This window comes from Penicillium nucicola, assembly GCF_028828085.1.
Source record: "Penicillium nucicola strain IBT 29836 chromosome Unknown utg000008l, whole genome shotgun sequence".
Taxonomy (NCBI): Eukaryota; Fungi; Ascomycota; class Eurotiomycetes; order Eurotiales; family Aspergillaceae; genus Penicillium; species Penicillium nucicola.
This window is the reverse complement of record NW_026643132.1, coordinates 492,384-515,413: the sequence shown is the minus strand read 5'-3', so window position 1 is coordinate 515,413 and position 23,030 is coordinate 492,384. Positions and strand designations below refer to the sequence as shown.

The window sequence follows — 23,030 nt, the reverse complement described above, 5'->3', positions numbered from 1 at the left end:
GAACCTCACGTTTCCCTCCAACTGTTGGCTTGACAAGTACGTGTATCAGCGTGAGGCCTCATGCTGACCGCATAACATGTAGCTGTAAATAGGCACTGCCTTATTTATAAACACAGCTAGACAATCTCAAACTTGTTATCGAGACTTGATTTCATACTACCAAGTACAACTCCTGAGGCAACAATATGGATGTTGCCTACCCAGGTGCGAAGCGCTTGATCGGTCTTCCCCCTTTACCCTTTAGCTTAAATCTTTTCTAATATTCTTTTGGAAAAGCATCTTACCTGTCTGTCTTGAAATGATCCATTAAAATGCCAAGAATCCTATTCCATGTTGAATATAAAATTGGATGTAAAATTGGATGTAAAATTGGATGTAAAATTGGATGTAAAATATGATACTCAAAAAGATATAAAATATGACTGATATCTTAGTCGCATTTCGTTATAGGTGGTTATTTAGTACTAGCCTTTATTTAAAGATGTATGAATATTCGGGTAAAGGTTTAGTTTGAACTTGGTTAATGGTCACTTCGCGCTCACTTCTCGTGAAATGCCTTCGATCATCGCTTCCATCCATGTTCATCTTTTACCACGCCGGCCATGAAGGCCCGTTTCAGGGTGATTTATCTTTCATCTCCCATGATAAGCGAGTTAAATGGGATGCGGTGAAAATGTGCATGGACTCGGATGAGTCAATGGACTGCTTCGCTATCCTTGACTGCTGTCATGTTGCCACCCGTTACCCTAGCTCGAAGGGACTATTTCGGGTTATGACTTCCTCTGGGAATCATGAAACTGCCTCCCCCCGTGGACAGAAAACTTCCGTCACCCAGCGACTATTCCGCGCCATGCAGCGATTCAAACCCCAGGATAGTTTCACTACAGCTCAGTGGTTCCAGCAGGTTCATCTAGAGCAACCAAAAAATGCACCAAGTGCTGTATTTCAAACCTTGAACGGTATCGGCACGATCAAACTCGTGTTTGATCGAAAACAAGACACGCCGTTCCGCCTCCCTCGACCAATATACGGTCTCACACGGAAAGACGTGCTTGTCAAGCTGACAATCGAAGGCCAACGTGACGTTGTCAATTGTTTCTCCACTGCGACTCATAGTCTCCCAGCTCATACGAGACTTGAGATCCAAGACGCATTCGAAACTTACGCGTCGGTCCTTTTCCTATTGCACATGTCGTGGGAAGCATGAGCTCTCTGGACTATGGTTGTGAACTTACAGTTCGTTGGGGCTACACTTAGCCCTTCTCTGATCCACCGAGAAGGAATTACTTATGGCGCTTGATATCAGTATAGCATTGCTAAGCGAATCCAAGTATCTTTTGCTTTCTAATACTCTGTTTGATTCTCTACTATCCTACTCTATGAAATGCATCCAGTGCTGTTAAAAAGATCGAATGCTACGCCTCCTTCGATAGGGATATGTACCAACCGAGCCCATTTTCGAATCAATGACGAATGATTACTACGAACGTCTCGACCTGCGGTAGTAGATTCTCCAGTAGAAAGCAGCCCATAAATAGCTTCAGTCACAGCGTATGACGATGGGCCAATTGCGGGATAGTCGGTATCTTGATCGAAATAGAAATATGGCGTGAGGATTCGCTTGATCAACTGGTTCAATCGGCGCTCTGAGATAGTTCCATTTTGAACACCAGACACCACATGAGATCCGAAATATGAATTCGTGAAGTCTGTCTCGCTAAAATAGCCAGGTATCCTCAAATCAAGACCAGAATTGATGGCACGGGCGCCCGAATGGGTTGCAAACCAATCCGACATCACGTAGCCCTGGAAGCCTAGCTCGTCTCTGGGAAACTTTTTGAGAAGTGGGGTATTTTCGCAGGAATATGTAATGTTTACTGTGTTGTAGCTACACATGAACGAAGCAATTCTGGCCTTGACAGCTTCTTAGTACTGTTCTGAGAATCAATTCGGGTCGCATAGCCAATAAGTTAATTTCGACTAAATAGACAAATATCAACTAGCGAAAAAGGCGATAAATTGAAACAAGGCCTCTTACATATGCCGCCAATAGCAAACGGTAGATTAAACCGTACTTGATTCCGGAAGATCCAGAAAGGAAAAATATAGCTAGAAGGAACATGACCAAAAAAATGACGGCCGCAATGATAGAGGGGACATATTGCCAGACGTAATAGCCGCTCTTCAAAGGCTAAGCTTTGCCATTTTGGAGTCTTGAATTTTATGAGATTTAGTAATATCGGTGAAGCCTGGAATAATTACAGTAGACCTCAAGATACCTGGCCAACATTTCTATACTCGTGAAAGAGAAATTTAAGCATGGAGCCATTTTGGGTGGGTCTACTCTAAATCGGGTGGCCAATCGCGTTCCTCGCAGTACGCGTACTCGTATCGTATCGGATTGCGGCTCACTCAGTCTCCAAGCCCCGCAAATCTTCAACTATCGTCACCGTTATTGAATAGGCACACCTGAAAACCTCAACGAAGTGGAGTCATTGGAATACTAAACGCGGATTCCTGAAGTGGCGATTAACCACTTAGTTGGCCCCTGACTCACTTGCCTTTTAGCCCCGGCCTTCATGTCGCACCCCAGTCCATTTGGAAGGATGTGAAGTTGAAGACGTCATTTAACGTACACGTGTATTTTTCCGAAACAAATCCAACGAACATACCTGATATCGGCGCAATCGAGACAGTCTTCTTTGCTTTCTTTCTCAATTTGTTCTGAAGATTCTTTTCTCTGGTACTTTTGTGACATCAACTCTTCTCTCGATTACAACCGTGCTCTACTGCTTCGCATTGGCTGGTTTGAAAGTGACCAAACATCGTGAACATCAGCATGACTCAACTGCGACTCCGGGTCCAGGGGCAATCCTTTCGAGATCCCCAGAACCGAGAAGTTATTCTAAGGGGAATAAATGTCGCAGGCGATGCAAAATATCCGAAATTCTCAACACAGGGATCTCATAATTCCGAGGACTTGTTCGATGCGGATGATGTCTCATTTGTTGGACGTCCATTTCCTCTAGAGCAGGCGGATTCCCACTTTCAACGACTCCGAAAATGGGGATATAATACCATTCGATACATTTTTACGTGGGAGGCCATCGAGCACGCTGGCCCCGGTATATACGACGAGGAATGGGTGGATTTCACTCTTCAGATCCTTGGCATCGCCAAACGTTATCAGTTCTATATTTTCATGGATCCACATCAAGATGTGGTAAGACGATCTTTGAGCCATTTGGAAGCCCCGACCCCCCCGAGCTAGATGCTGATGTTTGAAAGTGGTCGCGACTATCAGGGGGATCAGGAGCACCAGCATGGACCTTTTATGCAGCTGGACTAGATCCAAGGTCTTTCACGAATACAGAGGCCGCCATCTCTCAGCACACATCGGACAATCCTGCAGAGTTCCCCAAGATGATATGGTGTACTAATTATACCAGGTTGGCTTGTCAGACTATGTTCACTTTGTTCTGGGCTGGCCGAGACTTTGCGCCAAAAGCAATCATTGATGGTGTGAATATTCAGACATACTTACAAAACCACTTCATTGCGGCGTGCAAATATCTCGCACAAAGAATACATGATACAGAAGGTCTCGAACAAGATGTGGTTATTGGGTGGGAAAGTTTGAATGAGCCCAATAGGGGACTTATCGGTATTCAAGATATTTCGAAAGTTCCAGAAGAGCAGCATCTACAACTCGGCACATCACCTACTGCCTTTCAGGGTATGCTTCTTGGATCCGGGAGGTCCTGTGAGGTGGAAGTGTGGCGATTTGGAAGAATGGGACCACGCCGGACTGGCAAACGTGTCGTCAATTCGAAGAGCGAGTCGGTCTGGCTACAATCCGAGTGTAGCAAATACGGCTGGCGACGAGATCCTGGATGGAAACTCGGGAAATGCCTTTGGGCGCAGCATGGCGTTTGGGATCCGACCAACGATAACCTGATCCACAACGACTATTTTTCGAAGACGCCCGGGTCTGACGAGGATCTGGACTATGAAAAGTTCACCAATACCTACTTTCTGGAGCACTATAGAGCATACAGAGACGCAATTCGCAGTGTTTGTGAGGGCACCATCATGTTCTGCCAGCCTCCTGTTATGGAAATTCCGCCGAAGATCAAAGATACTATCGATGACGATCCGAATATGGTCCATGCTGTTCACTTTTACGATGGTCTGACACTATTGAGAAAGCACTGGTAAGTTTTCACAATCCCCTTCTGAGCTTGACACCAATTTTTGTAGGAGCCGCTTTTTCAATATCGACGTGATCGGCGTACTTCGAGGCAAACACTTGTTGCCGGCATTCGCAGTCAAATTTGGCGAGACGTCTATTCGCAAAGGGCTACGAGATCAGCTCATGTTTATCCGCAACGAAAGTTTCAACAATGTTGGGAATCATCCACTCATTTTTACGGAGATTGGAGTTCCATATGATCTGGATAATAAACATGCCTATAAGACTGGAGACTACAAGAGTCAAATCAAAGCTATGGATGCCAACCATTTTGCTCTCGAAGGGAGCAATGCCAACGGATTTACCTTGTGGGCCTATATGACAGAGGTATGCACGGTGATTTTCAGCGCGACAACTTTGCTGACTTTGCTTAGAACAATCACAAATGTGGCGATCAATGGAATGGTGAGGACTTTTCGATATTCTCTCAAGATGACTTGGAGCTGCCGGACAAGAAGAATCCACGTTCCATCAGATCACGTCCGTCGACGTCATCCGACACTCATGCTTCTGAGAATAGTATCAAAGCTGATCCAAACGCCCAAAGTGTTCCGGGGTCAAGGCGTAGATCAACTGGATTTGATCATTTTCAGAAAGTGGTGACTCGGAGAAAAGGCTATCGCGCAGCAGAGGCTTACCTTCGCCCTAGCCCAATCTGTGTTGACGGCCAATTGAACAGCCATGGTTTCGATTTGAAAAGATGCACATTTACGATGAGCATAACTGGGAAAGCTACGGCCTCCAACTCTCCAACTGAGATATATCTCCCATACTTCCATTTTCCACAGAAAGATACGGTGGTTACTGTGAGTGGGGGCAAATGGAAGATTGTCGAGCAAGAGGTCAATCATTGCAAAGTACAATTTTTGCTGTGGTGGCATGATGAAGGGAATTCAGAAATTGAAGTCAACGGAGTTGGTTGTAGAACAAGAAAATCAGCTTTTTGATACTGAGAAATGTCAAATAAAAAAATATGTCATTAGGTGAAAGTTGCAAAAGCATTCTCATGTTCAAATATACTGGTCTCCTGATTTTAAATCAGTACATCAACTGCAATCATGAGGGAGGTCATTTTCATCTAAGATTCAGAGAGCCCGAACAAAGGCCCTTGACCCTCGATTGGAGAAGAAAAAAAAGTCCCAGCGGATCAAAGTATAATTCAATCATGGATGGACGACATATTGATTGACATACTCAAGTTGGTTTAATAAAAACTAGCATGATACATAATTAAAGCCACTGGACCATCAACAACAGAGGCAACAACAACAGCACACATCCATGCACGCAATGCCCATACACCTAATGCTTTTAGATTCAATTCAGCTAATCAGTTGAGTAAAACTCACATTCCACAACAGAATTGACCTATACCGCCTCCACGTATATTCACTTCCGCTGCCTGTGATTGATTCTTCGTCTGTCAGTATGAATTATGGTCTAATTCCTGACATGACAAGGTTCTAATGGTCAAGTCACAGGATAGATCTCACTAATTGTGGTACGACTGTATCGGCAGTCATAGTTTCCGATTTCAAGGGCTGCTGCATCGTTACAGAACTCGCTTCCCACAAACGTTCCTCTGGGTGAGATGACCGATTCGATTTGAACCACGCAAACATTCTGACGAAGGACTTCAAGAAGGATAAGTGATCAAACAGGATAATCTGCACGAATGAAGAAAACTCAGGATCAAATATATATAGACAACACAGAAGCATTTGCAGACGCGTACCGAATATGCTAGTTGTCATGCCCTACAGTTGGAACCAATGAAAATGTGGGACCAAATTTAGATTGCTTCACAACGCTTCAGCCTTATGGACATGGGTACGAGGTGGATCTAGTCAAAATCTTCAACTGAGACGAGATATTAAAGAAAAGAGAATTATTCAAACCAAAGCATGTCCAAATTTGCTGATCCAGCTTCAGTCCAAGGGAATGCGTTCCGATTTTACCGCCGCGGAGTAGCCGTTTCATGACTAGTGGAATTTCTGCGGGTATGTTTTCAATAGCCAATCAAAATAGTGAGTATACGCGTATACGATATAGAGTTATCCGGTGGGTCGTGCTCACAGTTGGGCACTTCCCAGGGGCTCAGTGGATTACTCTAGAAATCCAATCGAAAAATCGCCGGGTCTACTGAAACTTTTTCGTGGGTCAATGGGTGGCAATAATCATATCGCCAAGCCATTAAATTCTGGACTCTGAGATATCTGAAAATCGACCAGAGAATTCCGCTTCCCCATTCGATCCCTGATTGACCGTTGGATCGGTGATGATCTGTCAACTTTGACAAAGCTCAAAACCGATCAGCTGCAGGCGTAGGAACCCAATTCTGTTAGCGTTGTCTTCACTCAGGCCTGAACGGATTGAAAAGATCAGGGGAACCCGAAGTTGTTTTGATTTTACCCTTCTCAGTTGCAATATTTTCTTCATAAAGTCCTCATGGAAGACCAACCTCCAAGGTATTCCGTGCTGGAGGCCGCTGGCTGGTCGGATAATAATTGGCCTCAGAATGGGGCACATGTCAACGGTATTACTGATGCGAATATCGCCATTTCTTTGATAAAAGCTAACCGATGGCAGACGATGGTCGCGTCGAGGTCGACCTGGATTCGAAGGTCTGTAGGACTGTCGCAAAGCTGATTCCGATCTCGCACGAGGAACACAGACCTCCTTCTTCAGTCTCGGACAAGAAAGAGTTTGAACCTTGCGATGTGCAATTAAACATCGTCATTCAGGTCGTTGGCAGTCGAGGCGACGTCCAGCCCTTTATCGCATTGGGTAATGAGCTTCAACTGCATGGCCATCGTGTGAGACTAGCGACCCATGGAGTGTTTGAATCATTCGTCCTTCAGTCCGGGTTGGAGTTCTATCCAATTGGAGGTGACCCGTCGGAACTCATGGCGTACATGGTCAAAAACCCTGGCTTAATACCCCAAATGAAAAGTCTGCGAAGCGGAGAGATTCAACGCAAGCGAGCCATGGTGGCTGAGATGCTTCAGGGCTGCTGGGACTCATGTATCAGCGATGATCCGGTCAGCAAAGCACCGTTCGTGGCTGACGCTATTATCGCGAACCCGCCAAGCTTTGCTCACGTTCACTGTGCGCAAGCCTTATCGATTCCCTTACATCTGATGTTCACAATGCCTTGGAGCAGCACGCGGGCTTTCCCGCATCCGTTGGCAAATCTCAAGTATACGACCACCGAGCCAAAATCGGCTAACTATATTTCTTACGGTGTTGTTGAATGGATGACCTGGCAGGGGTAATACCTTATTCGACTTCAAACCATTGCCCTATACTCATGCTGACTCGAATCTAGACTTGGTGATGTTATAAATGAATGGAGATCTTCGCTTGATTTAGAGCCCATACCAGAGACAGAGGGACCATGTCTGGCGGAGACCTTAGGAGTGCCTTTCACGTACTGTTGGTCTCCGAGCCTCATGCCAAAACCACTTGACTGGCCATCAACCATAGATGTCTGTGGCTTCTTCTTCCGCTCGCTACCGGACTACAAGCCACCTGCTGATCTCGATTCATTCCTTCGAAATGGTGACCCTCCAGTTTACATTGGATTCGGCAGTATTGTGATTGAAGATCCGGTTGCCATGACGAGGAAGATTCTTCAGGCTGTTAGATCACTTGGTATTCGGGCAATTATATCTCGTGGCTGGAGTAACATTGGAGAGGCTGCATCTGATGATCAGGTCTTCTATCTTGGTGACTGTCCGCACGAATGGCTTTTCCAACACGTCGCCGCTGTTGTCCACCATGGAGGTGCAGGCACTACAGCATGTGGCCTACGATTTGGAAGAACAACAACTATAATTCCGTTTTTTGGGGAGTATGTTTTTCCCTATCCCACTGTTGGCCCAATAGCTTGTTCTGACGTATACCAGTCAACTTTTTTGGGGTAACATGGTCGCATCTTGTGAGCTTGGCCCTCGGCCTATTCCTTATCGTTCTCTCACGTCACAAAATTTGGCGGAGGCTATTCGATTCTGCTTGAAGCCTGAAGCACAGCTTGCAGCTCAAGAGGTTGCAAACCGAATGAGTCATGAAAATGGTGTTGCCGCCGCGGTCGCCTCATTTCATCGCAATCTCCCAGTAAAGGAGATGCGATGCCATGCTCTTCCTTCGGAACCCGCCGTGTGGCAGTTCAAAAAGTCCTCCAAGCCCCCCATTCATTTGTCAAAGGTTGGCGCTGAGGTTCTGATCGAACATCATCGTTTAAAATACAGTGATCTTCAGCCGTGAGAATACCTTTTAAGCTACCCTTTTTTCAAAAGTAGTTACTAACAGGGAGCAGCTACCTTGTCCGACCAGTGGTTATTGAGAATCGGCGATGGGATCCAGTCACAGGCACAGCTTCCTCGTTGATAGGCACCGGGACTGACATATTGAAAGCGACAGGTGGCATTGTTTATCGACCATATCAAGAATTTCGTCGGTCCCCCAGAAGTCAACCGGAAACTGACCTTCCAGGTCCATCTGGCTCTCGTTCGTCTAGCATTGGTTCTTCGGTGGATACAGCTTCTCTCTCTTCCAAAGCTAGGAAATCCTCGAGGCTTAAAACTACAGGCATGGCAATGGAGGGCTCAGCAAAAAGTCTGGGGAAGGTTGTTGGCTACTGGTATAAAGGCGTGCTCGTAGACATGCCTTTAGCAGCGAGTGAGGGCCTGAGGGCTGTACCTCGGCTATACGGTGACGAAGTCAAAGATCATGGAACAGTTCGAGATTGGAAATCCGGAGCTACTTTTGCGGGAAAGAATTTTGTTCATGGGATGGCCGACGGGCTCAGTGGCATCTTCACCCAGCCTTACAAAGGTGGCCAAGAAGAGGGAGCAAAGGGCGTGGTGAAGGGACTTGCCAAGGGTACTATTGGCATGACGACAAAAGTTTCATCTGGTATGTGTATTGCACACAAGAATTCTACAAACAAAATGCTAATCATTTATCGCAGCCGCATTGGGTTTGGTGGCTTATCCTGCCCACGGAATGATGAAGAGCCTTTATAGCGCAACGCACTCCAAAACGCGGAAACACATTCTTCAGGCGCGAGTTCAAGAAGGAAAATATTTAGTGGAACACTCAAATAAGTATCGAAAAGACTACCAAACGATCATTCGCAATTTTGAGGCTGCCTACCGCAAGACTGTTGATTCTGCCGACTCATTGTCTACCTGATGAACACCTCGGCCTTTGACAATCTATCTGCTCTTTATTCACTATATTGATGCTTGGTGTTTGGAGTACTTCGAGAGCAGCGAAAGAGACGCTCTTTTTTTGCATTCAAATTTGAACTAGACCCATCAGATCTCATTGATGGAAACAATTTTGTCGACTTCGAGTATGTACAACTTCTTTCCATAAATTTAGGTAGCACACATATGTTTATGTATGGACTTGAATTCTTTTTCATTGAATTAGTAATTTGCTTTAAGAAACTTGACATACCAAAATTCCTCATCTTTATAGATGTCTATCCAAACTCCATCTATCAAATAAGTTGCAATATCAGAGTTTTGACTTCTGTTCATATAACTTGCAAGCAAGATCCAGTCCAGGCATCCATTCTTCTGAAACCCTTAGTCTGTCTTTTGCAGGCAGATCTGCCCAATCTTTCGCAATGCGAATCTCGTCCGCGTGCCATTTGTGCACAACCGAGTCGATCCACACCCCCAAGGCCAATGCTGTTCTAGCCACTTCTTCAAGTGGTAGCTGATGTCCAAATCCTTCAATTCGTTCCTCTTTCACCTGTCCACTCTTCACACCGCCACTCCCTCCGATGCCTGCGCCAGTTCGCTGTATTATCTCAGCACAAAGCTTATGTGTCGACATTGGACTGGTCCCTCCAAAGATATAAAGCACCGAGGGCCGGACATGATCAAGTAGCTTCCATGCTATAACAGGCTCGCTGCGGTAAAAGGGCGCTGTTCTCAACGGAGGGCCAATCACGTCAGCTTGGAACAAAGGGTCATAAGCAGGTCCTGAGAGAGAGTCTTCTTGCCCTACAGGCTTGTGACCTCCGAAATTTGACCTGACATATTGCATCACTTCTTGGTGCTTGGTGCTAGTCAAGGTGACTGGTCCATCATCGGTGACAAGTGTGCCACTCTCCGCGTTTTGCGGGTAGAGAGCAGTTGGAAGCCTGCGGTACCCGTGTAAAGCCCATAGCTTAAAAACACGTTCGTCCCATTTCTTGTGTGATTTTCGCGCTGCCTCAATGGCCACGGATCTGGATGACCAGGAATCACGTCGCCTGAGTGATAATTTTGAAAGCAAAGGCCCGTATCCACTGAAGGTGTCTGGTACTATCACTGGCTCAACCAAAGCCAAAGAGGTGAACAAGCGCGGATGCATTAGAGAAAGCAGGACACTAAAAAAACATCAGCAGCTATCATAGCATCCTCATCGGTCAATCTCACAGCTGCCCTGCACCCATACTATGACCCACGCCAATTATGGGTCGCGGCATTTCATCGCGAAATTGATTGATCATGTATAGAAGATCCCGGCTATGGTCAAGCCAAGATGCTTAAGCGTGTCAGCTATAGGCCAGAATAAGATAAGAAAACATTCTCACGGTCATTTCCCAGTAATTCTTCATTCACGACTCCGCTAGCACCGAGATTCGCAGCATCTGCAGTCCAGATTGATCCAATTTTGATTCCACTCTTCTTACATTGTACAAAGAGATCTTCCCATAACGGTTCATATAATTCCTTTGCATTCTTTTGTCAGTGATAGTTATAGCCCATATAAGGAACGGATTTGTACTTTTGGAAAGCCACCACCAGGTGCCCCAATAATAGTCACATCCCCAGGTTGAGGATTCGGGTTGTCAGTGGGGACATATTTCTTAACCGCTAGCTTTAAGCAAGCACCTTGTGAGACGGTTGCCCGGGGATATTCGCGGATATACTGGCCATCAATAATATGCTCTGTGACGGTAAAGGGGAAACTTGAGGTGTTTGTCATGTTTGCTGTCGCAATTGAGCCTTTCATGCGTGTTGAAGCCGACTGTCGTGTGGAGAATAGAAGGACAACATGTCACGCCTGTCTGAAGAGCGACGTACTGTATAGTAAGCCCGCTTCGCTCCTATTTTTCACCGCTAGAACGCCAGAAAGTCAATCCAACATAGCGTGCCATTATTGATTTCGGCCTCGCTAGCCTGAAAGATGCTAAGATGTGCCACCTAATGACGATTGACCAATAGGAGTGTCAATCCAAGTAGCGTCATATAATCTTCACTACGTAAAAATTCCCGACAGTCTGGCACGAACCAAAGTGGAGTCCACAAGCCGGTTTACTTTCCACATTTCAATAGATTTCCCTTGGCGCTAACATCGGATCTGAGCTGATGCAGATCACCTCTTAGATCCGCAAAATCATCGATTTCGGATGACGATCATATCTGAGTGTGGTAGGCGATCGCTGAGTTCCACCCTACAGTTCCATCCTAATCTCCATCAAGTGGACCGACCTGTGAGCCGTTTTTTTTTCTCGAATCGTACACGGGAAACTCGAGTTCAAACTTCCCATGATTGTACAGTATGATCGGGGAAATATCAAGAAGCAAGTTTCGTCAAGATTCTTCGCGGCTTTGAATCAGGGTAACATAATTGGCCAGAAACCCTGAGTGTTGGAAATGTTGAATGGTGTTCGGTGGGTCTTTCCATGAGCCGGGAAAGTCTGACTGGATTGGCGAGGTAAGGAGTACGGTCCATCGGCAGTGCCGGGCTCCCAAATTACTCCTTCTGGAAAAAAGTGTACCAGCTGTGACATACAAACCAAAGCTAGAATGTAAGTTAGGGGTAATGGATTAAAATTTCTGTCCATTTTCGAGCAGCTCGAGTCGAAATTCTTGACATTACAAGTGGAGAATATACGATGTCTGGTGTATTCCCTTTCCAATCCTATATTATATTAATATTTTGTAAGAATTGAGGGATCTGCCGGTGGGCTTTGGTACATGTTTCTTAGCCCTTCATCCACCTGGTGAATTTACCTTTCTTACCCTCTACCTTCCTTCGATTCTTCCTTTGCAGTGGACCAATTCAAATCCCGATTCCAACATGTCTTTTCTCGATCTAGACTGTGCATATGACAAAGACTCTGAATGGCAACGATCTCCGTGCGTCATCAAGCATGATGTGCAAGCTTACTGCAAAGAGCTGAATTGGAAACCGTCCTCTTTCTTCAAAACGATATGGGCAATCGTCCTCAACAAATATACTACGTCCCAAGCCGTGACCTTTGCCGTACACAGCAATGAAATCCATAAGGAAGCTCCAACAATATGTGACGTCTCAGTTGAGCCGCAAACTTCAATTGTTGACATTCTAGCGGATTGTTCATTGGGAACCACGTTCACTGAAACTGTACAAAGTCAAATTCCTTGCAATACCGGCGTTGTCTTTGATATGCAAGGTGATGAAATCTTTAAACCCATTCCTCCAGTGCAAGTTCTTCTGCTTGTAAGCACGACTTCCTCCGAGCTATGGCTGTCGTACTCGTCAAACATCGCCTCGTCTCATGCAGACAACCTTGTTTCTACTGTCGAACAGACCATCGAAGAGGTCTTACGGCATCCAAATCAAACAGTCAAAGAGTTACAGCTGTTTAGTGAAAGAAACACTCTCCAAGTTCTTGAATGGAACCGTCATACTTTGTCAAGTGAGACAGTTTCAATGGTTGACCTAATCCGAAAACACGCATCACAACGAGCAACCCACGAAGCTGTTTGTGCCTGGGACGGATCACTCACGTACGCGGAACTGGATAGTTTGACTACGCGGCTGGCCTACCACCTGCGGACAATGGGTATTGTAGAAAACGACAAAGTGTTGCTTGGCTTTGAGAAGTCAATGTACGCCGTTGTCGCTTTTCTATCTATCCTCAAGGCAGGCGCCATTTTTGTTCCTGTCAGTCCTTCTTATCCTACAGAACGTATGCAAGCAATCATCGATGCAACTCATCCTCGTCTTGCCATCACGTTATGCGACACCACCTCGGTCTTTGAGAAACTACAAGTGCCAGCCTTGGGCCTGAATCAATCTGTCATTTCCGGCTTTTCTGTTGAAGACCATGATCCGCTCCCTGCATCTAGCCCACAGCGCGTGGCATACATTTTGTTTACTTCCGGCAGTACTGGCCTACCCAAGGGTTGTGTCATTTCAAATCAAGCGCTGGGAACTATGACCAGCCAAGGTCCACCATTCCAAATTTATCCATCCAGTCGCGTACTTCAAGTTGCTCCGATTATCTTTGCCGCAAGCTCCGTTGATATGTTCTTGCCCCTGCTCACTGGAGGTACCGTCTGCATTGCTTCGAAACACGATCTCATGAACAACCTGGCAGCCTCGATGAAGCAGTTCCGGATAACATGGGCCTGCATGACTCCATCCGCCATCGCCTCTGTTGATCCTTCGGAACTATCAGGGCTACAAACTCTGGGCTTGGTTGGTGAGCCTGTAAGTGAGGACCTGCTCAATAAGTGGGCATCCTCAGTAGATCTTCTGTCAGGCTACGGCCTTTCGGAGATTGTGGGTGCCGGATGCATCTCTTCTCTCCAGGTCGGAATGCATCCCCGAAATATCGGTGTTTCGCCTACCGCACATATCTGGCTGGCAGATCCGACAAACATCAACAGACTTTCACCGGTAGGTGCTATTGGAGAAGTGTTGATTGACGGGCCAAATCTTGCCAATGGGTATCTTGATGACCCACAGAAGACGGCCAATACTTTTATTCAGGGACCCAGATGGCTTCAAGATTTCTATCCGGGACCGAATCGATATGTCCTTAGAACGGGCGATCTGGCTCGATATCATTCCGATGGCTCCATTGTGTATGTCGGTCGCAAAGATACCCAAATCAAGATACGGGGGAAGCGAGTTGAGCTGGGAGAGGTTGAAAGCGTGATTCGCCTCCGCCAAGCACCCGACGATGCTGTAATTGTGGAAGCGGCAGCTCCGTTTGATGGTGATAGTACACCCATGTTGATCGGTTTTATTCACACCTCTGGAGGTCAATTGGCGGATTCGTCCCTGCTTCTAGGAAGTCCGAGCCAAGAATTTCGGCAGAATACATCGCGTCTTGATCAGCTGGTCCGCGCTGTATTGCCAGAATATATGATACCGAGCATATACATACCACTCAATCGCATTCCAAAGACTGCCTCTGGAAAGACTGATCGCCGCGCGCTGCGCCTTGAAGTCTCTGGTATGACTAGGCAGCAGATTGAACTGTACCACAATTCAGGTGTTAAACCACAGGTTCGGCCTCAAACTGATGCAGAAAAGTCTGTTCATAAGCTGTTTTGTCAAATCTTGAGGCGAGATGAAGCTTCATTTGGAGTTCACGACCATTTTCTCCGATTGGGTGGAGATTCGATCAAAGCTATAAGTCTTGTACAGCTTTGCCGAAAAGTTGGGCTGGCTGTCAATGTTGCTGACATTATGGAGTCTGGCACAGTCGCCCAGCTCGCCCAGATGGCCAATCGCTCACCCCAGTCTACACTCGAAAACGGTATATGGAGATTTGAAGTCCCGACTACTGCTGTAAAAGAGCAATTGACCGATCTCGGTGTTGCTGCTCAAGAGGTGGAAGCTATGAATCCATGCTCCTCGATGCAGGATGGCATTTTGATGAGCCAATTGAAAAGCCCACAACAATATGCGCTGCGAGTTCTGTATGAAGTACAGCTTTCCGAAAAACTGTCAACATCGTCCTCCAAGGCGGACCTCGGTCGGCTTCAAAAGGCATGGCAATCAGTGGTTCAGATTCACCCCATGCTGCGGACAATATTCGTGACCAATGTCACACCCAGTGTGTTTGCGGTGCAGGTTCAGTTGAAGAATGGCTCCATCCCGCGTATTCATGAAGTCGATGATAACTTGCAACCGAGCAATATTTTCGACCAGCGCCAGGACTGTCAGCCTCCAAGCACGCTTCCTCAGTTCGATCTATACGTCACTCCAAGTGGGCGAATCATCCTCGAGCTTGAACTATCCCATGCAGTTGTTGATGGAATGTCTATGTCAATGATAGTTCGAGATCTATGCAGATTCTATGACAACCCGAGCCCTTCTCTCTCTGTGTTTGACTTCGCCGACTATGTCCAATATCAGCAAAATGTTCTCACGGATGATTCTTTGGTCTACTGGAAGCAATACCTTGATTGCATGGAACCAACCCAATTCCCAACAGCCAGCGATGGTACTTCAGATCTGTCTAAGTCGTCCAGTCAAACATCTCAATTCAAGGCTTTGTCTGTGGATGTTGGCTCGGTTGCAGAATATCGAAAGTTCGCTCAACAAACTGGAACAACTGTGGCAAATGTTGTCAAGCTGGCATGGTCCCTTGTTTTGCAAACAATGTGTCGCACTGACGACGTATGTTTTGGGTTTCTGGCTACGAGCCGTGACGCACCTGTTGAAGGTATATTGGAAGGTGTTGGGCCTCTGATCAATTTGATTGTGTTTCGCCAGCAGCTTGATAATCAATCGACGGTGGAACAAGTCTTGCAATCCATTCAGGCCGATTTCATCTCTAGTCTGCCGCACAAAGGCAGTTCTTTGAGTGATATTCGCCGGACTTTAGACTTTTCAAGTGACGAGGTCATGTTCAATACGTGCATTAGCCATTTCCCCGCCACCGCCGACGATGGAGCAGACGAGTTGCCAATTCTACTTCACGAAGTCGGGCGGCAAGATCCCACGGAGTTTGATCTTTCTCTTGAGATCATGGAATCTGAGGATGAGATTGAAGCAACTATCAAGGCCTATACTGGGCGCGTTCCATTAGAGCAGATGGAGCGGGTAGCGGCGCTCTTCGGACACCTGATGAAGACCATTCCCCAGAGCTCAGGTCGCCTGATAGGAGAACTGGAGTTAGTTCCCCCGGAACAACTTGCCACAATCCGACAATTGAATCGAGGTATCAATAACCTTCCTATCGATGCATGTGTTCACGATATCATCCTGCGACAGTGCCAAAGTCAACCTCGGTCGCCAGCTATCTGTGCTTGGGATGGAGACTGGACTTATGGCGAATTAGATTACGTCTCATCATGTCTAGCAGAAGAGATACAGTCACAGGGTGTTACGCTAGAGTCCTTTGTGCCTGTCTTGATGGACAAAAGTCGCTGGGTACCTATTGCTTTACTTGCTATCCTCAGGGCCGGAGGTGCTTTTGTTCTCCTAGATCCTACACAGCCAGTCCAGCGACTCAAGGATATCTGTATTGACCTAAATCCTACCACTATTTTGGTCTCACCGGAATACCAAGCAACTGCCATCCCGCTTGTCAATACCGTTGTTGTTGTTAACAACGAGCATTCTCGGATCCTTGAAACAGACCTTGGTGAGACTCACAAGGTAGCCGCTCACCCAGGAAATGCAGCATACGCTGTCTTTACTTCTGGATCGACGGGAAAGCCAAAGGGCGTGGCAATCACTCATCGTTCTCTGTGTACTAGTGCGGCCGCGATGATGGAGCATTTGCCCATGACAAGTACGACGCGAATGCTCCAATACGCCTCACATGCATTTGATGTGAGTGTTTTGGATCTCACAGTTTGTCTCATGGCGGGAGGTTGCCTATGCATTCCGTCAGCTGGGGACAGGCAAAATCGACTAACAGAAAGTTTGAATGACTTTTCTGTGAGCCTCGTCGCTCTCACTCCCACTGTTACTCGCACTATACAGCCAGAACGATTGACTACCCTGAAAACTTTGAAGGTCAGCGGAGAGGCGCTTTCATCCTTTGACATTCAACGATGGAAGACTGCAGCACCCCACATTCAAATCGTCAACATGTACGGCCCTGCAGAATGTACAATCAACTCGACTGTTCAAGGTCCTGTTGAGCTAGAATCGTATCCTTCGAACATTGGATATCCGTTGCGGAGTGCCACCACGTGGGTAGTCAATTCCAAGAACCATCACAAATTACTCCCAATGGGGGCCGTTGGTGAACTAGTGATCCAAGGACCTGTTGTCGGGCGTGGCTACCTGAACCGCGCCGAGCAGACAGCTGCATCATTTATTGCGCCACCAGATTGGTTGAGGCAATTCATGCCAGCAGTCTCCGACGATGAGAGACTTTACAAGACTGGGGATCTGGTTCAGTATGCTGCAGATGGCTCGATGCATTACAAGGGACGCAAAGACTTTCAAGTCAAGCTCCGCGGACAACGACTTGAGCTAGGTGAAGTTGAGGCGCAACTTCGTCGCGTATTCCCTAATGCCTCTGATGCTATCGCTGAAGTGGCATATTTGAACCAAGGTAAAACATCAGCCTTGGTTGCATTCATCCACCAAGCCGCCTGGGATAGTGACTCGAGCTCGGATCCAGCTACAGAACTTGGAGTTGAAAGTACCAATCTCGATTTACTTCATGCTCCTTGTAAAGCATTTGATCAGGCAGTCGCACACGCGAAGGTTCTGATGGCTGCTACTCTTCCAAGCTATATGGAGCCCAGTATCTATTTACCACTCATTCATGTCCCCAGATCTCGAAGTGGTAAGGCTGACCGCGGTCGACTCCAACAAATAGTCATCTCCGGACTCCATGAGCGCTGGACTGGTGGCGCAAGTACAGTCCCTATGTCACAGCGGAGGCCGATTACAGAAATGGAAGTCACTTTGTGCTCTGCTGTTGCTGGGGCTTTAGGACTGTCAGAGGCCGATGTCAGTGCCGAAGACAGTTTCTTCCGGCGTGGAGGCGACTCGGTGGCAGCGATGATGTTGGTCGGAAGTTTACGAGAGCAAGGTTGTCATCTCACCGTCGCAGACATATTTGCGAACCCAAAGTTGGATATTCTCGCTACCAAGATAAGCCGTGTGCTTCCCTCAAGTGTTGTCAAGGTCCCCCTGCCATTTTCCCTTCTTGGGGATAATGAAGACTCCAATAAAGCGATCATCGCACAAGCGATGACGCAGTGTGATGTCGCACAGAAGGAGATTGAGGATATTTACCCCTGCTCGCCACTCCAACATGCCTTCTTCATGTTCAGCAGCACCCGGGAGAAAGGTACTTTAATTGCACGATTTGCCTATGATCTATGGCCCGAAACGGATCTTGGTAGGCTGCAAAAAGCCTGGTATGAGACCACAAAAGCGCATCCGATGCTACGAACAAGAATCATCCAAGTGGAAGGTAAATCCAACCTACATCAGGCGGTTCTCGGTCATGCGACAGAAATTGAGTATCATGACTCGGATGAGCTAGATTATGTCCCTGACCTGCCAATTGAAGTTGGTCCTGGTAAACCACTCCTACGAATTGCTGTATTGCGCAGATCATCTGCACAACACCATCACCGGCTTGTGATTACCTTACAACATTCCTTGTACGATGGATGGTCTCGGGCATTATTGATGCAAGAGCTTGAGCGAGCCTATTCTGGCGTCGCCTTGCAGCCTTTGCCGGTTTCCCCATTCATCGGGCATCTCGATCAAACCAATGAGGGAGCCCTGCAATTTTGGACATCAGAGCTCAGAGATCTTCAAAGCACGATCTTTCCTCAAGTTCCGTCCGCTTATACGCCTCACCCAAGTGCAACATTGGTTCAACATGTAAAAATCCCCAAACTTGTATCGCCCCAAATCACACTTTCGACCAAAATTCGCTGGGCATGGGCCCACGCAATATCGCTCCAGACTAGCAACTCCGAGGTTGCAATGGGCTTGGGAACAGCCGGACGAGGCACTCCAGTTGCGGGAATCGAGAGATTGGTGGCGCCAACAATGGCGATCTTCCCCTATCGAATCCATATCAGTCCGAAACAGAAGGTGATCGACGCTCTGCAAGAATCTCAAGCCCATTATAGCCAAATCCTTCCACACGAGCATTATGGCACGCCAAATATCTGTCGCGCTGCGACAGGCCCGACCTCCCCGGCCGCACTCCAAACTCTTTTGATTGTTCAGCCGCAGGGGGAGCAAAACCCTTCCTCGCTGTATTTCGAAGAAGAGATGCTTCCTCAGACTGGGGCTTTCCACGTTCGTGCGCTGACCTTACACTGTCACCTTCAAGAAAGTTCTGTCGAGACTGTTGCGTGCTATGACGACAAACTCATTTCAGAGAATAAAATGCTTGAAGTACTTTCTATGTTTGATTTGATCTTCCAACAAGTGTGTCAGGAGCCTAGCATTCCTGTTCGGGAGTTGAGGGCCTATTCAGCTGAAGACTGATTAAAGCCAGTTTACCACTTTTTGTGTCAACTTTTTCTGCCCTACTTTGTCCTCTAATTGTCCCATTTGTGTGTATATGGTTCAATACTTATTGAAATGTTTCTATGGCGCCGCAAATCAGCTTCGGCTTTCTTCTTATACCATATCAACCCTTTCGGCTCTCTATCAGCCATTTGGGATTGTTCTTTTGACCCTTTCTGTATTTTCTCACTCTATACTTCTCAAATCTGACGTCTTCTATTTATTAGTACTATTTATCTCTATTCTTCGGGGGTGTGAGCTATACCTTCCCGATACTTTCTAAGCTCTATGCATAGTAATTACAGCAAGCTAATAGATGGAGTATGATTAAATTGATCATTGGTATTAATTCTAATGGATAATTGTGGATTCTTATGTCGAAGTACCTTTTATATATATTAGTCATGCCGACTACAAAACCTCCTCTTTGTTAAAAGGCTACGATGCAAGTAGGAATGATGACCGGTACGACCGTACAATATAGATAATCTAACAATAGATTACCGAGGTGTTTAAGTCTGGAGATTCTCATTTGTGTGAGAATCTCCTTATATACCAGAAAACTCTGCCTTAAGCTAGTCCTGATTAGATTTCCCAGGTGATGAATCACTGCGGTTGCCGTCATGGCTCATTCATGGCATAAACCATGGCCGGCCACCATAAATCTCAACACTCTTGGGTAGTTATACTACTTATAACGTGCTAAAAAAGAGCTAAGAGAGTAGCATCTTTCTGATCGTACCATACTTTAAAATAAGGATTATCTATTTAGAAAAACAACGGTTTTCAATGGTATACCATTCAATGCTTATCGAATTGGGGGGCCACTCACGTGTGGACGCATTAGGCGGGTAGCCACTAATACTTCGGGGGACATAGACAAAGCAACAATTTTGGGCAATACGGTACTAATTTTGAAATTCAGTAGCTTACAATTTTATAATGGAAATGATTATATTGGCAATAACTGAAGAGGACTCTCAACAGAAATGGTAAACCCTGGACCTAAGCAACCCTCAAAGCTGAATAGGACCCGCATGAGCTACTCTCTGCGAAAGGCGCCAGATAAAAAGAGAGCAAACCATGGGACGTCATGACCACAGCGAGGCGGTCATAATGTTCAAAGTATGGCCTCGTGGCGCAATGGTAGCGCGTCGCTCTCCTATTCTGGACGAAACCAGATTATCCTACTTCAAGCGGAAGTTGTGAGTTCGAGTCTCACCGGGGTCGAAATTTTTTATTTGATTTTTGTTTTAACTCCACACTAATAAATTCCGATTTGAAGATCGCTATTACTGGAAGGGATTTTAATTTTTTTTTGTTTTCTTTAAGATAAATACTTAATTCTATATGAAACAAAAGTGTGACGGAAAACCTTGGAATGGTTTTCTACTAGAGCGAAAGATGTACATACCGTTGCAAAAGTCTCCCTACACTACACTACCACTTTCGCCAGCTTAAAGGCCAGTTTTCAGCCCCAGTTATCTCAACAATTTTATATGAAAGGATGTATTTTCTAGAGTGTTTACCTAGTGGTTAGCCAAGTACGCCAGAGTTCTTGGTTTTTAAAGTATTTTTTCGAATTTTCTGTTTAACGCTGTGCCATTTGATACAGAAAATTCGAAAATACTTTAAAAATCAAGAACTCTGGCGTAAATGGCCAACAAATAAGGAAGCCATTTCAGAAATATATCTTTCTATATAAAATTGTTGAGATAATTGGGGCTGAAAACAGGCCTTTAAGCTGGCGAAAGTGGCAGTGTAGGAAGACTTTTGCAACGGTATGTATATAAGTTAGTTACGACTGAACATGAACAAGGCAACAGACTCACACAGGGATACTATGTGATTATTTTCTGATTAGCAGAAGATGGGGTGCAGTCTCATGTATCATGGGATGCTATTAAATGGATTCTCTTTGTACCTCTTTATATTATAAAAGCAGGCATCTATAGAACCTCTAGTAAAGCTCTTTGTGAACATGAACATCTAGACTGTAGACTATAGAGGCCCTTGATGATTTGTGAAATATATGGGTATCGCTAACGCACTCCACTGGTTGTTAACTCTATTGCTTCCCACCCAACCCTAACCTGTTCTCAATGACCTTGACAATCTCTGTCCATTCCAACATGGCACCACCCCCAACGTCCCCGCATGCCAAAACCTTTGACGCTTGAGGCGCTAACACCTCAAACCATCCTGTCTCTTCTCCAGACTCCTCATTTACTTTAACGCCCCATTCCTCTCCAAGCACCTTCATATGCCGAGCCGTCACCGGATGCCGCCACATGGCCGTATTCATCGCAGGTGCGACTATAATCCGCTTTCGTTGTCCATCAATTTGGCCATCGGTATCCCACGCCCGACATACTGAGGTCAATAGATTATCACTAAGACCGTTGGCGAGCTTTGCTAAGGTATTGGCTGAAAGAGGAGCAATGACAAGAATGTCTGCCCAGCGCCGAAGGGAAATGTGCAAGATATCAGCGCCACGACGCCACGGCTCTGGCCCCCATTCGGCGCTGTCATCATAGATAGCATCCACGCCTGGTATTGAGAGTAGAGATGAGATCGTAGGTTGCTCGGCAGACTGGCCGCCTAAGAAGTGTTTGGCGTTGGATGTGAATATTACTCGTATTGATAGCTTCTGAGCATGTGGAGCAAGAGCGCTAAGGATGTTGAAGATTTTGATGGTAGCGACTGATCCAGTTGCTGCAAGTAGGAGATGAACACGCTTGTCAGAGAGTGATGCATTCACGTCCTCGGAAGAATTCATGTTAGAGGTGCCATTGATGCTATTATCAGCGAGCATTGTTTCCGACATTCTGACTCTAGATGTGAGCAACCACAAAAGCCTAGTTCAAGCAAATTTGCGAGCCACCGGTGAATTAAAGTGGTTGTTGTAATGTTGGTAAGGGAACAAAATTAGAAAGCATGATGCCATTCCACATATTGCCATCTCATTCCGCCTTTGATCCCACGATCCACAGCGGGGATCCCCCAAACTAGTCTGAATTGGTATTAGTCTAGCCCGGATTTCATGATCTCTATAAGAATCTCAAGGGTTACAAGTCTATAGAGGACTAGACTCACAGTAGAATTTGCTTATAAGAGTAATAGCAAAGTGATCATCACGATATTCTATATGTTTTCCCTCTCATTATGTCTAGTTTTCGTGCCCCCAAGTAAAAAAGTAATGTAAATAAGCCACAATTGATGTGCATGGATAAACAAACATACACCCAGACCACAGATTATCAAAGGCAAACATGCGTTCTCCAGCGAGCCGCTTCAATAGTAATTCATTTGATACTGGCTGACAATAAAGTTTACTATATAGGTCGGGTGTCATGGATATTTAAGCTGAAAGGCTCTTGTCATGCATTGATCCCCCAGTATGTGTAGCATATATTTAAAACGATTGTCTCTACAGACTTAGACTTGAAGCTGTTTGATATGTTCATTGATAATAGCCGAACCCCGGGGGCCCCGGGATGAGAAAATTGCACGTGACCAGCAAGGGCTTTGAAATTGCGACAAA

General features: G+C 46.1%; 6 protein-coding genes across 6 annotated transcripts; 4 read left to right on the top strand and 2 right to left on the bottom strand.

Moving 5' to 3' along the window:
- Window positions 1-577: 577 nt before the first annotated feature.
- Window positions 578-1,207, top strand: N7511_007684 (uncharacterized protein; the record flags this gene model as incomplete). The annotated part of the gene is made up of 1 exon (XM_057130061.1): window positions 578-1,207. One exon carries the CDS (start codon window positions 578-580, stop codon window positions 1,205-1,207), a length of 630 nt encoding a protein of 209 aa, XP_056981844.1.
- Window positions 1,208-2,839: 1,632 nt separating this feature from the next.
- Window positions 2,840-5,199, top strand: N7511_007683 (uncharacterized protein; the record flags this gene model as incomplete). Its single annotated transcript, XM_057130060.1, has 4 exons — window positions 2,840-3,223; window positions 3,289-4,214; window positions 4,261-4,579; window positions 4,627-5,199. The coding sequence occupies 4 exons, from the start codon at window positions 2,840-2,842 to the stop codon at window positions 5,197-5,199; spliced, it is 2,202 nt and encodes a 733-aa protein (XP_056981843.1).
- Window positions 5,200-6,700: 1,501 nt separating this feature from the next.
- Window positions 6,701-9,448, top strand: N7511_007682 (glycosyltransferase; the record flags this gene model as incomplete). Its single annotated transcript, XM_057130059.1, has 6 exons — window positions 6,701-6,788; window positions 6,842-7,523; window positions 7,581-8,105; window positions 8,161-8,514; window positions 8,571-9,169; window positions 9,225-9,448. The coding sequence occupies 6 exons, from the start codon at window positions 6,701-6,703 to the stop codon at window positions 9,446-9,448; spliced, it is 2,472 nt and encodes an 823-aa protein (XP_056981842.1).
- Window positions 9,449-9,778: 330 nt separating this feature from the next.
- On the bottom strand, window positions 9,779-11,242 carry N7511_007681 (uncharacterized protein; the record flags this gene model as incomplete). Its single annotated transcript, XM_057130058.1, has 4 exons — window positions 9,779-10,640; window positions 10,690-10,798; window positions 10,848-10,995; window positions 11,042-11,242. 4 exons carry the CDS (start codon window positions 11,240-11,242, stop codon window positions 9,779-9,781), a joined length of 1,320 nt encoding a protein of 439 aa, XP_056981841.1.
- Window positions 11,243-12,340: 1,098 nt separating this feature from the next.
- On the top strand, window positions 12,341-19,465 carry N7511_007680 (uncharacterized protein; the record flags this gene model as incomplete). The annotated part of the gene is made up of 1 exon (XM_057130057.1): window positions 12,341-19,465. The coding sequence occupies one exon, from the start codon at window positions 12,341-12,343 to the stop codon at window positions 19,463-19,465; it is 7,125 nt and encodes a 2,374-aa protein (XP_056981840.1).
- A 2,089-nt stretch (window positions 19,466-21,554) lies between these two features.
- On the bottom strand, window positions 21,555-22,313 carry N7511_007679 (putative flavoprotein; the record flags this gene model as incomplete). Its single annotated transcript, XM_057130056.1, has 1 exon — window positions 21,555-22,313. The coding sequence occupies one exon, from the start codon at window positions 22,311-22,313 to the stop codon at window positions 21,555-21,557; it is 759 nt and encodes a 252-aa protein (XP_056981839.1).
- Between the last annotated feature and the right edge of the window lie 717 nt (window positions 22,314-23,030).